We start from the raw sequence: 15,081 nt of genomic DNA, 5'->3' as shown, positions 1-15,081 counted from the left end.
GCTAACACGTGGCATTGCCTGTCTTTTTAATGTCAGCCATTCCAGTGGGTGTGTAGTAGTATTTCATTGTGGCTTTAATTTACATTCCTCTCTTGACAAATGGTGTTAAGTATCTTCTCATGTGCTTGGATCTGCATATCTTCTTTGGCAAATTATCTATTTAAATCTTCTGAACCCTCTGCTTTTAAAAAACTGGGTTACTTGTCTTTTAAGTTGTCAGAGTTCTTTATATATTCTAGATAGAAGGCCTCTGTCAGATATATGTATGACAAATATATTCTCCCAGACTGTGGCTTGATTTTTCATGTTAACCATCTTAACAGAGCACATTTAAAAAAATTTAATGTTACCTAATTCATCCACTTCTCTTTTATGGTTTATGTTTTTTTAGATACTATTTAAAAAATCGTTGCTCACTCCAAGGTTACAAAAATTTTCTTCCACGTTTTTTTCTAAGATGTTTATAGTCTTAGCTTTTACATTTTGGCTTATGATCAATTTTGCATATTTGGCTTAAATTTTACTTTCTTAGGAAAGACTTTTCCACCTTTTAAGCTAGGTTAGATTTCCCTTTATACACTCTGATCAAGTGACTATAACTGGATAACAAGTTACCTCAAAACTCAGTGGTGTAAAATAACCATTTATTAGGCCATGGACTCTGTGGGCTGGTAATTCGTACAGGGAATGGTGAGGATGGGTTGTTTTGTCACAATGAGTTAGAACCTCAGCTGGAAACTTGAAGCTGGGAACTGGAAGCCACTGAAGTTCGTTCCCACATATTTATACTGGATCATGCTGCTTGTTGGCTGAGACATTAGCTGGGGCTGTCAGTCACAAGCCTAACATGGCCTCTCCATGTATCTTGGACTTTCTCACAGCATATAGTCTGGGTTTCAAAGGGGAGCATCCCAAGAGAGAAAGCCAGGATGAAGCTGTATGCTTCTTATGATCTAGCCTCATCATCCCACAGCATCAGTTCCACTGTCCTCTATTGGTTAGATCAGACACAAGCTCACCCACGTTCAAGGGGGAGAGGAAACAGATTCTACTTCTTGACAGTCAGCGGCAAGATTCTGGAAGAGCATATGGGACTGAGAGTATTGCTGCATACATTTTTAGAAAAGACAATCTGCCACACATTCTCAAATCATTAATTTGTTTTTTAAATGACATTTATCACGATGTAAATTAAGTAACGTTTATTTAATTTTGGACTCTTCTACCAGACCAGCCTTCTAAACCTTGGTTGCACATTGGAATCGCCCAAGGAATACAGACACTTTGTGAGGGCTCTATTGTAGAACAGCTCCCTCTTTTCTGAGGATAATTAATGAGGATCTTGTATTAATGACTGTGTCCTATCTCTGATATATTTGCATTTAATTAGTTGGGATATGGCCTGGGCATTGTAATTTTAAAAAGTTTTCCGGGGAAGTCCAAAGTACAGCTAAGACTTAGAATCATTTTACATTGCAATGACTGTCTTATTCATAGTTGCACCCCCAATGTTTAGTATAGTGCCTGCTATATTACAAGCAGCCAACAATCTATGTTCAATAAATGAATGAGATGAAATCATGTACTGTTCAAATTTCTATGCTTATATATAAGACAAAATATCACAATGTAAGAAAAAAGACTAGCAAAAGAGAAAATTCACAGGGTAAAATGCGAAATAAAAATATAAAACAAAAATTCTGTCTATATTTCTATTCTGAAAACGCTGATTTGATTTCAAGATGTAAACAGATAATTTTGGCCTTGGAGTCTGGTCGTTTACTGTGTACGCAATGCAAGTAATAAAAGCCATAAGGAGAAAATAAAAATAGTCTTTTTTATTAATTTCAAGCTTTAAAATTTAAATGTCACATATGTCCACATGCATGGTTAGGTTTTTTTCCCCTAAAAAAATAATCCTCAGAAAAGAGTGAGCTGTTCCACAATTGAGCCCTCACAAAGTGTTTATATTATGAGTGCTTACTCAATAACTTTATTTTGAACAAAGGACAATTTGGGAACTATACATTTGCTTGAAATAACTTTAGTAAAGGCTAGTTTTGTTTTGTTTTTGCGGTACGTGGGCCTCTCACTGTTGTGGCCTCTCCAGTTGCAGAGCACAGGTTCTGGACGCGCAGGCTCAGCGGCCATGGCTCACGGGCCCAGCCGCTCCACGGCATGTGTGATCTTCCCAGACCGGGACACGAACCCATGTCCCCTGCATCGGCAGGCGGACTCTCAACCACTGCGCCACCAGGGAAGCCCAAGGCTAGTTTTTATATTTCATTAAATTAAACATTAATAGATTTCCTGTGAAATGACATCATAATAGGCATTTGATGTTTCCATAAAAAGCCTTTAAAAAAGTAATGCACAGAATTTTTGGATTAAGTTGGAGAACTGAGTACACTCATCTAATTCTCTCTTTCTGCAGCCCTGCTAAAACTACAGTGAAGAGAAAAAAAAAAACATAAAACAACATACTGGAAACCAAAAAGTAGAGAGGAGAGTAGCAACTGACTCAGGAGAGTGAAGAAAACCCAAAGTGCAGAAAAATTTATACCAGGTTTATACTTACAGAGACCTCAAATTGCTCACAAACTGGCAGCACAAGGCAGGAGATTGGAAAACACTTCTCTGGAGAGTCTGATCAATCCGACAGGAAAGACCTTAAGATCCTGACATCAGAAGTTCTCCAACACAGTCCACCTTCCCCATTACACAGTGAGTCTTAAAGTCAACGTAAGCCTCACCCATGGAGTAAGAGATTCCAATCAGCTTTTAGTACCCAACTTTTAATCATGACTAGACAACCAGAAAGAATTACTACACACTATTACTTAACATGGAAGACAAAGACAGACAGAAAAAAAGTAACTCAGAGAACACAGACAACACAAGGAGAAAAAAACCCATAAAATAATAAAAATACAAATAAAAACAATCACTAATACACTCAATGGATTAAGATACTACATTCAAGAAATAAGAATAAAATGACCAAAACCAGGGACATTCAGAGAACAAAAAGGTTGTTTTAGAAAGAAATAAGGAAATCTCCTTCAAAATAGCAAAAAAGAAAAAGGTACTAAAGAAAGGGGAGGAAAAGATCTGGAACCAGCCCAAATGCCTGTTTTACAAGAAAGGTTACAGAAAGAGGGAACTGACAACACAGAAGGGAGGAATTCATTAATAAAGCAGTTCAAAAGCATTTTTCTGATCTGAACCACATGGGTTGCCCACAGAGTGTACAAGATAATAGAAGAAAAGAACTTTACAAAAAGTCACTGTGAAATTTCAAATTAATTACACAGAGAAGATTCAACAGACTTCCAAAGAAGAAAAAAACAGGTGACATACAAATGATCAGGAGCAAGAATAGCTTTGGGCTTCTCAAGGGTAATACTCAACACTAAAAGCGAGATGAAAATAGCTTAATGTCTTCAAAATTCTGGAAAAAAAACCTCCAATCTATAATTCTATACCTAGCCCACATTTCAATCAAGTATGAAAACTGCATGAGAATATTTAGAGACATGTGGGGTCTGAAAGACATCACTTCCCATGTAATCTTCCTCAAGAAGCTACTAGGGGATTAGTTCTACTAAAAGGAAAGAGTAATTCAAGAAAGAAGACATGAGATAAAGGAAATAAAGTCCAACAAAGGAAAAAAGTGAAAAAAATCCCCAGAAAGACAGTAAAAGGCGAACTTAGGACACTACTTATGAACTGCCTGATGTCTGTCAGTTCAGGACAGTTCAGGACAGTGTGACCCAAGAGACAGACATGTTGAGGATTACCACTGAATTTCTTTTTAATGAGAGGATCAAATACTTGGCTGAGCTTAGCCCAGATTTTCATATGAGCTTGGCTTGTCTTGACAGTGAGCTGATAATGGTTCTGCTCCCTGCCTATGCTCTGCTGTGTGGAACCAACTGAGAATAATCATTACCTCACAGAAATACTCAGCTTTGACCTACTCTGCAACCTGGAAGTAGAAAATAGCGAGCTTTTAAGTAGAATATAGAGAAAACCCTACACTCATGGCCATATTCCTGCAAATTATTCATCATCAGCCTGCCCTACAACCCTGCCAGATGCCTCAACTCTGAAAAGCTCTATGTGTTCCAGATCTTGCTCATGACTTTGCCCTCTGACTTTCCCAGAAGAGGCTCTTAAAAACTCCTAGAGAAGCTGAAGCCAGATTATAACCCAGGAGATTAAAAAAAGAGGAATAAAAAAAAGACTAGGGTTCTATAGAAAATTTTCTTCCTAAACAGTGTTATTTTAACTATGTTAAATAATTTTCATATTGTCAATTGACTATTTTTTTTCCTCCTAGTATAGATAAATGGAAAACAGAAACTCTTCAACGTTAGAATCAGATCTATATAGTTTCTATATAATACCAAATTCCTAGCACAGTGCTGAACTCTCATTTCACAAATACTTCATGATTGGTTTTATAAAATGAAAGATCCTAAGATGTTACTTTATTTTTAACAATTACAGAAATAATAACTACCATTTAAACTGTGTGGCTGCTGGTGCTTGACACACATTTTTGATTCTTGCCAGTAAAATCAGGTGATGGGTGGAGCTCTTTCTGGTACCTAGAAGACTGACACAGACACTTATCAATTTTAAGTGCCCAACTCAGAGTATCAAGGAGATATTTACTAGATTTAAATTAAACTTCTACTAACATCTTTCTTCAAAAGCTTAAGAGCTATCTAAATCTCAGCTTGCCTAAGATGAATATTTTGGCAATAAAGATGAATCTAGAGAGACCAAGGGACGTAAACACTAAATAATAGTTGAGTCCTGAAAAGAAAAATAAGAAGTCATAAAGGATGAAATAGCTCAAAATTGAATCTATTAGAAACTGTATGAACAAAAATTATAACAATTTCATAAGAAAGCTAGGAATTCCACTTTAGTATCTGGTAACCTCATGAATTACTTTGGTCCTCTTGTTTGTTTAATCATTAAAAAAAATAAACAGAAGTAAAGAATTACAGGTCTTAAAATCGTGAATATAAGAAGAACTCAGAAACAGAAAATAAAATTTACATATAATGGTAGAAATATATTAGAAATAATACTTTTAAGTATTTTGACATGTTGCAAAAAGTCATCTTAACAATACCTTAATTAAGGCTAAAATAGTTTAGCATTTTATATTTTATCTTTTCATTCAAACTGAGGTTTTCAGAAATGGTAGAAACTTTTTGGCATCCGGGCAGTTGCGAAGTCACATAAATGGAGTTTCCCACCACCAAACATTTTAAGAATATACCAACTTGAGAAGTTCTGAGTGTCCAGGAAGAAGGTGGGGGGAGGTGGCAGATGGGAAAGAATAGGACCAGTAAAGTTTCCTCTACTAAACATATGTCAAAATTAGGGAATAATTTGTGATCCAAGTTCAGCTTACTTGGCCTCTCAGAAGTATCATAAATCACTTGCTTCTTTTGGAAAAATGCTCTTTCTCTTGGTTTCTTAAATACCAATTACCCCCACCTGCCCCACCTGATTTCCCTCCAGCTCTGTGAACGCCTCAGCTGCTGTTTTTCTACTGAACTCTTACTGCAATTAACTCAATGAATTCCCTAGTGTTGGAAATTTAGGTTGGTTCTAATTTTTTAACTATTAAAAACAAAATAAAACATGAACAAAGAAAACAAAAATACATAAAGCATCATGATAAGTATCCTTAGGGCTAAATCTTGCTCATATCCATAATTTATTATATAGGATAAATCCCAGAAATGTGATTGTGTCAAAATTATGCTCAGCTTTAGGGTGTCCTCTAGGAAGACTCATGTTTCCAACAATGGATAATACCATTTAAAGCCTGTCAACTTGATAGGTGAAAAATTGTTTAATTTTCTTTTCTTGGAGTACTTGTGATAGTAATTTATTGGTCATTTATATTTCTTCTGTGGATTACCCCATTCATATCATTTGCTGAATTTTCTATTTTTTTTGTTACTTATTTTTAAGGGTACTTAATATACTGAGGTTTATTATTATCGTCTTTGTCTATTTCACAAGTGCAGTGGGCAGAATTCTAGATGGCCCTGTGACCTTTGCCCTTGGTGTTGCCTCTGTGTTTTGTTTTTACACAGGAAAAGATTCTGTAGATGCAATTAAGGTTACTATTCAGTTGACCTTAAGATAGGAAAATTATCTAGGTGCGCCTAACCTTATCACATGAGTTCTATAAGGGTAAAAGTTTCTTCCTGGCTGGTGACAGATGACAAAGTCAGAGATATTCAAAGCACAAGAGGGACTTGACCATCTCTTCCTGACTTTGAAGATGGAAGGGCCATGTGCAAGGGCTGAAGAACAGTCTTTATGAGCCAAGAACAACTTTTGGCTGACAACTAGCAAGGAAACAGGGACCTTGGTCTCACAACCACGAGAAACCAAACTCTGCCAACAACCAGAATGACACTGGAAGCTGATCCTTTTCCAGACCCTCCAGGTAAGAGGCCAGTCAAGCCAACAGCTTGATTTTGACCTTGTTTGATCTTAAGCAGCAAACCCAGCTGAGCACTCCAAATCTCTAGATAATGAACAGATAAGTTTTAAGCCACAGTTTGTGATAATTTGTTATACAGCAATAGAAACCTAACACAATGTGCTAAATTTTTCTTTCTTGTTCTTTTGTAGTCATATGATTTAGGGGATCTTATTATACATATACATCTTTTCAAACTCACAAGATTATATAAATAATCACTTATATCTCTGTTGCCAATTTTAAGGTTTTCACATTTTTAATATTAAAAATAATTTTTTGCTTCCAATAAAAGGAAGTTATGCGTAGGGATGGGACTTTGAACTATTACAGTTAAATGAAACAGTCAATTTTATTTGGAAATAGCAAAGACTTGACTTCGCTCAAATAATTAACAAGGAAGAAAAAACACAAATATAACAGAACTCCAGGAACAGATAATAATTGAAAACTGAAAAGTCAGTTTTAGATTTATTAAAGTACTTACTTTATCATTAAGCCTAGAGAAGTCAGTGTATCTTCTAAAAACTACCCAGCTTTCTTCTGGACTCTTCTTTACTAGTATTTTATATACCTATGCAGATAGAGTGAGAAACAGAGAGTTTTAAAATATATTTATGTAAAAATATTTAAAAATTCAAACCAAATAATTTAAAAACTTTTATTTGACAACCCAGATCATAACAATATGTAAAAAATATCAGAAATAAAGACCATCAAATGTTCAAATAATCTAATGTAGGTACCAAAAGCAAGATTTTTTCTTAAGAAACATGACTGACATATTTGAGGCAAAATGCTTTTTTGCTGAACACTAATAATAAATAAACTTATCAGCCTTCAAAATATATTTTATGCTAATATATTCTAAAATGAATAAAAGAATCAATCATGCTTGAAAAAACTTTGAAAAATCTTGTCTTATACAGTCAACTTAATTTTTAAATTCAGTAACTGCCAAGCAAAGTTTTCAAATAAATTAGATGATGTTTTAATCTTCAAAGCTGAAATACAAGGTAAAAAATACCCATATTAAAGTTTACATTTATATAATTATGTACAATTATCTAGGCTATTGAATAGAAAAACTTGGTTGAAGCAAGTCAATATTTTAAAAAGCATATAAGAAAAAGCTAGATCCTATTTTTCATAAGTATAATTTTGGAAGTACTACTTATAACAGAATCTCAGAGAAACATCTGGTAGTTTTCGGTACAGTGTTTTGAGCTAAACTATATACATGACATATGAAAAGTACTCAGTAACTATCTATCGAATGAGTGAAACTCTCTTAAAAGGAGTAACTTTTTTTCTTAAAGTCTGCTGTGCAGTAACTTTCAATTGTAGCTCTAGAACTCCACTCTAACCACATGTGGCTATAGAACACTCAAAATGTGACTAGTCCAAATGGACATGTACTGTGAGTGTAATACAGACCAGATTTCAAAGACTTAGTATGAAAAAAGATGTAAAAATATGTCATTCAAATGATTATATACTGGTTACATGTTGAAATTATATTTTAAGTGTATTAGGTTAAACAAAATACATTACTAAATATAATTTCACCAGTTTCTTTTTACTTTTTCTTAACATGGCTACTAGGAAGTATTAAATTACAAATATGACTCATATCATAATCCTATTGGATGATCTAGAGACAATTCATTATTTAGGGACTGTAGATCATCCTTACCATTTGATTTTTCTCCCTTACAGACTTCTTTTTCAGCTTTGAAGGGAGTCAGCAAGGGTAAGGATGAATCCCTTTGTTTTGAAGTAAAACATAAGTAATTTATCTTTATTACATTTAAAGGTGAAGAAGAAAATTATTTGGATACCCTGTAAAGTCTCCAGACAGCCCTGATGTAAAATAGTCACGAAGGGGATACAAAGAAAACATTCTTTTTAGGAGTTACTAATTTATGTTGACTTCAAAACTTTTGACTATGAATAACTGATGCATGATACAAGTCAACTTCATATGATAATTAGGTTTATCTATACATAATACATACCAAATTTATTTTCCTGTTTTAAAAAATGAGCCCTTTTCTAACTAAGCCACTCTTTGCAGTGGTCCCTAAACACTCCTGTTTCTCTAGGAAAAACAAAGAGGTGTTCATTTTCTTTTCTAGAAAGCTCTCCTACTTTTCTACTTAAGTAGTGCTTTCAATGAAAACTTTATTGACAATATTGATCATTGCCTCCTCTATGTTCTAATAGCAGTTATTGTCTCTACTCTTTATTTGAAACTTAGTATATACTACTTTGTACTGTCTATCTTGTTATGTACTCCCTGTTTTAAGTAAACAACAACAAATGTAGATGCATACACTAATCATAAGATACACACAGAAAAGTGCCAAAATCTTAAGTATATAACTTAATGAATTTTCACAGAGTACACACACCATGTAACTAGTACCAAGAGCAAGAAACAAAACATTACCAAAGAAGTCCACTTCATGACTCTTTCCCGATCCGACTCACCACCCCTCCTAGTCACTTTTTGTTTTTAATCACTTTTCAAAGGCTTGACACTCTCTATATAAGATCTTGCCAGTTTGTCCTAATACTTTCTTCAGTTTAGAGATCAATTTAAAGAAATATACCAAGGTAAAATTATTTTACAAACCTAAGACTCCCAAGCTTGTAACTCCAGCTTAGACTTCTACCCTAAACACAATACCGAATATATATATAGAGATATAAAATACATATGTGTGTACACACTCACATGCACATACACATACCTGACATCTCCATTTTGATGTCTAACAAACATCTCAAACCTAGCACTTCCCAAAACAAATCCTGATCTTCCCCTCAAAATTTGCCATCTAGTTAAATGGCAACTCTATTCTTCACATTGTTTGGACCAAAAACTTCGGGATCACCTTTGATTTCTCCATCTACCACGTCCCAAGGCTCTACCTTCAAAATATATCCAGAATCTGATCACTTCTTAGGACCTCTTCCACCACCTGGTCCATGGCACCATCATGTCTCCCACGGATTACTGCAGGAACCTAACTGCCTCCTGCCTCTAATCTTCCCCCACAAAAATCTAATCTCAATTCAGCAGCCAATTTTAAAGGCTCATGTGAGCCTTTAAAAAAATTAAGTCAGATCATTTGACTTTTCCTTTTAAAACATTTTCAAGATTCCCATCTCATGCAGAGTAAAATCTAAAGGCCTTATAAAGGCTAGGTACTCTACTTGATCTGGGTGTCACACTCGCCTGCCTTTACTTGTTACCTCAGTTCGTACATCTCTTCCCATCGCTTATTCTCCTGTCAGCCACAAGGGTCTTGGCAGTTATGCCACCTGTCTGGAAAGCTTTCCCCCCAGATATTCCCACACTAACATTTTAGTACTAACATCTTTTCTGTGAGGCCATGACTGACAACGCTATTTAAATTGCAACTCCAGTTTCAAGAAACTCTCCATTTCCTTCCCCTCTTTTATTCCTCCCTATAGCACTTATCACCATGTGACATACTAGCATTAAAAAAAAAAAAAAACTTATCTTTCATTCACTCAGTCGAGTTGCTGTCCCAACATTACCTGGAAGAGGGCCTGGCACATAACAGGTACTCCAAAAATGTCAAATTAACAAATAAACGGCTATGACTAATTTCATATTTGCCACTTATTTCTTCCTCTGTATTGTCTTGAAAGAGTTTATATTTATATATCACTGCCTTCAATTTGCCTATGAACTTTTCACACATGTCACCTCAATGAATGCTCCTTCCTTCGTATGGAAGGTAGGTCAATGTAAGGAAACGAGCCACCGATTTATTATAATTTCCAAAAAATCACTCGCAAAAAAGTCAGGTCCATGCAGATTTCCCATCATATCATCAGTCTTACAATATTTGAACTCTAAAGACTGCCTCTTCATAAATTATTTCAGTACTTGTTTTTTGACGGTCCTTCCATACTATCATAAATTTACAGCATGAAATGTTGAAATAAATAGGAAATCATTACTTCAAGAAAATCCAAGAGAAAAAACTAACAGTTTGAAAGAATAAGTTTATAAATGAATTTAATTTAGCAAGGTCACTGGATGCATAAATATATAATAACATATGAGACCAAAATATATAAACTAGCAAAGAACAAATAGAAAACATTACGTCAAGAACCTCAAATGACATCCATACCCAGAAATAAATCTTACCAAAAGATGTAAGACGTCTGCCCTGAAAACTACAAAATATTATTAAAAGAATGTTAAAGACTTAAATAAATGGCTTAGGTTCATAGATTCAAAGACTTAGTACTGTAAATATGTCAGTTCTCCCTAGATAGATTCAATACAATCCCAATGCAAAGGGCCAAGACAATCCTGAAGAGGAACAGCAAAGCTAGAGCAATTAAGTTACCAGATGTCAAGACTATCATCAGGCTTTAGTAATCAAGACAGTGTGGAATTGGTAAAGCAGGGAAAAATGGAACACAGAATCAGACCCATACATTTATGGTCACCTGACTTATGACGTAGGCAACAGAGTAAATGCAGAGGAGAAAGAGTTGTCTTTTCAGTAAAAATTTGACTTTAGGGAGAAAAAAAATGTGTCTTGACCCTGACCTCACACCATGGACAAAAAAGCAATTCCAGATGGTTTACAGAACTAACTGTGAAAGGTTCAACAATAAAGCTTTTAGAAGAAAACATAGGACAACATATTTTTAACCTAAGAGGAGGCAGATTTTATTTTATTTATTTTTAATAAATTTATTTATTTTATTTATTTATTTTTGGCTGTGTTGGGTCTTCGCTGCTGTGTGTGGGCTTTCCCTAGTTGTGGCGAGTGGGGGCTACTCTTCGTTGTGGTGTGCGGGCTTCTCATTGTGGTGGCTTCTCTTTTTGCGGAGCACAGGCTCTAGGTGTACGGGCTTCAGTAGTTGTGGCTCACAGGCTCAGTAGTTGTGGCGCACGGGTTTAGTTGTTCTGCGGCATGTGGGATCTTCCTGGACCAGGGCTCGAACCTGTGTCCCCAGCATTGGCAGGCGTTTTCCTAATCACTGAGCCACCAGGGAAGCCTGAGGCAGATTTTAAAAAGTGCTAAGTGTAAAAGAAATTTAATATACTGGACTATATTAAAACTAAGAACTCTTGTTTATCAAATGCACCATTAACAAAGGCAAACCACAGAGGGAGAGATGATTGTCACAATACACGTTCTGAAAAAGGACTTATGCCCAAAATGCAAAGAAAACTACAAATCAAAGTGGAAAAGGCTTTCTAAAAGAAAAATGAACAAAGGTCTCAAACAGACACTTCAGAAGAGAATATCCAAATGGCCCAAAAAAAAGTCTTAAATGCAAATTAAAACCACAATATGGTATCATTCTACCCACTAGAATAGCTAAAATGAAAAAGACAGAAAAATACCACATGTGGGGAAGATGTGGAGTAACTGGAACTCTCATACACTACTTAAAGGAGTATAACTTAGTACAACCACTCTGGTACATTGTTCATCAGTATCTTCTAAAGCTGGGCAGATGATCCAACAATTTTACTCCTAGGGAGCTATCAAAAAGAAATGAGTTCATGTGTTTACTGAGTGACAAGTACTAAAAGGTTCACAGCAGTAGTATTTGTAAGAGTCCCAAACTGGAAATTATCTAAATGCTCCTTAACAGTAGATAAACAGTGGATAAACTGTAGTATATTCACATAAAGGAATAGCATCAGTAATAAAAATGAGCTGCCTACAATTACATGCAAAATCAATGATGAATCTTACAAACATAATGCTGAAGAGACCATACCCAAGAGTACATACTCCATAATTCCACTTACATAAAGTACAAAAATAGGCAAAATTAATCTAGGCTAATAGGAGAGTGGGTATTGACTGACAGAGAGCATGGGGGGAGGCTTTTGGGCTGTTGTAATGGTCTGTTCTTGATTTGTGTGCTAGTTTCACAGCTGTGACTGGTTTGTGAAAATTCGTTCAAGTAAAGCAAAAGTTCACTACGGCATGACAACTTAAGGGGTATAAACCATTTGAATTTTATGTTCAAGAAATTACAAGTATAGGCTAACACCACTTAACACAAGTTTAGAACACAGGCTAATCAATTTTTCATCTTCTACTGATGTACCGCAGAAGTCAATACTCACAGTAAATTTAGCTCTTTCTTCCATCACCTCATAACCCAGGATAATAGGTGTAGAAGGTCTATCTTCCAAATTCACTGTTTCAGGATTTTGTTCTTCACTTTCTCTTGGTCTAGCAGAATACTCAATGGAAGAATCTGCACCTGTAAATTTAGTCCTAATGAGGGGACTGCTACAGACAGATGAAGTGCTTTCCATTTGATCAGGTACACTTGTCTGTTTAAAATTACCCATATTTGAGTCTTCTAACTGGCCTTTGGAAGAGTTTGAGCTTGTTGAGATACTCCCAAAAGAAGAACTTCTTTGGTTTCTGTTGGTTGCAAAACTGGAAGCAGAGTTCCCTATTGGCATAGGAACTGGGACATAAGGAGTTGCCATCTTCTTTTGGCTTTTGCAACAAACCTGCACACTTCTGTGTTCAAACAATTAGAGAACTAGTAATATGCAATCCATTATTTTCTTCTTAGGAATTCACTACCTAAAAATGAGAAGAACATATAGAAAGATTAGTCTTTAATCGGGAGCATTATCCAAAAAAACCCAAAATGCTCATATCCATTTCTTTTAATTTCGTGACACTCTATTACTTTATTTGGAATGAAAACATGCCCCAAACCTCTTCCTTTAATCCCAAAATGTCATCTCTAAGAACTCCCGTTTTTAAGGTAAGGAGAGCAGAAGTATTCGCACCCTTTTTCTTGACCTTGATCCTTTTTTACCCACTTTATTTCTTCGTGATGGATTTCTATAACGACCACTGTAACCTGATCTCATCTATATGAGTTGCAAAGAGGAAAAGTGATAAAGACCGTCCAGAAACTTTATTCTCTGCTTACGATCCTGACACTACTAAATACAGTACAGGGAGGGAAGGGTAAAGGGAAGGAAAGAAAGGGAGAAGAATTATTCATATTTCCTTCTGATTTAATTAGTGAAACTGAACAATTACGCTGAGTAATGATAGTGAGCCAGAAGCTTAGACACCTTGTAAGATTAATAACAGTTCTTAAAGCAACGATTTATTAAACCCAGGATCAAATGGATTTTAAAAAAAACTTAGTCAAATTACATTAATCAGATAAACCCCAAAGAACATTAAACTTATGTCCAAAAAGATTAAATGAATAAAAGTTTAAATATTCTTCAGTTTGTAGATCATCACTAATTCTGCTACGCCATAAAGTGCAGGTACGTAACAAATCTTCAAAACTCATACTCGGTAAGCTCTGTTGTCAAAAGGACGAGTTTATCTTGCCTCAGAATAATTTCGTAATGATACGAAGAAAAAAGCTTTACCACTAAGTTGTTAACTAATAAACTAAGAAATGGAGATAACTACAGACCAGGGAAATGTCACATAAGAGGTCTGCCTATCCAATTACATCTACGCAACCCTACTGGTGAGAAAGGTAGGAAACAAGCCGCTCAGACTCTGACAGATGCTGCAATAAAATTTTTAACCCAGCACGTGGCTCTGGGCTACCTTCCCCATCATCAAAGATTCAGGAAACTTGAGCTGCTGATTCACCGCTCCTCGGTTCTGCCAGATGGCCTCCCCAAAAAGAAGTAAATAAAAGTCTGAAATCTCAACCTCCTCACCGCCTGTAAGGTCGCCCCGCCTCCAGCCATTCGAATGAATACCTGAGGCCGCAGGGCTGGCGTGGGGGGCGCTCAGACAAATACAGCCATTTACCTTGTAAAGACGTGAGCGCTACCCAAACGTTAGAAAAACGTACTGAGCTCATTAAGAGTGTCTCCACTTTTGCCTTGGCATCCACATGCTCTGAGGACGAACATCTCAGTGCTACTCTGGAAAACCAAGGGCAGGTGAAGTGTCCCGAGCCTGAGCAACACGGTGGGCGAGAGAAGTCGGTGGCGAGAGCAAAGTGCAGAAGCCCGGGCTTAGCTCGACCCCAGGAGTGTCTGGTCGGTGTCTGATCATGCCAAGGGTCTTCGGCTCGGTGGATGGCAAGACTCACAGCTCCCGGACCTCCTTGGGGCCCCAAGACGGTCCCGCCTCCGCCGCTCGGTGCGCAGCCAGCGCCTCCCAGACGCCGGGTGGAGTTGGCGGTGGCCTGAGGTTGGCCTGGAGCTCCTGCGGCGTACGCCCACCCTCCTGGGGAGCCGGCCCGCCGCCAGCCAACCGCGGGGGCGCAGGTGTCACTGCACGAGCGCCCAGGACAGCGCCCGCTGCCCGGTCCCTACCTTAGTCCGCTTCGCGATCCAGCTCGGGCGCGCTTCCCTGGGACGGTTAAATCCGACCCTCCTTAACCGCAGCTTTCCGTCTCCACCCACCACACCGAGAGGCCTCACGTGACCCCCCTTCCAGAAAACAGCTGCTCCCTGCCTCTGCCCGCCTCCGCCCGGGCCACAGGGCGCAGGATCCCGGCTAGGTGGAGGGCGGGGCTGGGCG

At 37.1% G+C, this 15,081-nt stretch overlaps 1 protein-coding gene across 3 annotated transcripts in view; it reads right to left on the bottom strand.

Moving 5' to 3' along the window:
• Window positions 1-15,075, bottom strand: part of SNX16 (sorting nexin 16) — a 35,445-nt gene extending 20,370 nt beyond the window's left edge. The window contains exons 1-4 of one of the 3 annotated variants that reach the window (XM_067711974.1): window positions 14,874-15,075; window positions 12,899-13,146; window positions 12,672-12,811; window positions 7,011-7,097 (exon numbers count right to left, since the gene is read on the bottom strand). In XM_067711974.1, coding sequence (XP_067568075.1) covers window positions 7,011-7,097; window positions 12,672-12,811; window positions 12,899-13,046 — 375 coding nt within the window. In that variant the 5' untranslated portion in view covers window positions 13,047-13,146; window positions 14,874-15,075. The other 2 variants (XM_067711972.1, XM_067711973.1) reach the window with 2 other exon arrangements.
• Between the last annotated feature and the right edge of the window lie 6 nt (window positions 15,076-15,081).

This window comes from Pseudorca crassidens, chromosome 17 (genome assembly GCF_039906515.1).
Source record: "Pseudorca crassidens isolate mPseCra1 chromosome 17, mPseCra1.hap1, whole genome shotgun sequence".
In the NCBI taxonomy this organism is placed as follows: domain Eukaryota; kingdom Metazoa; phylum Chordata; class Mammalia; order Artiodactyla; family Delphinidae; genus Pseudorca; species Pseudorca crassidens.
The sequence above is the reverse complement of the archived record's forward strand: the minus strand, read 5'-3'. Positions and strand labels throughout refer to the sequence as shown.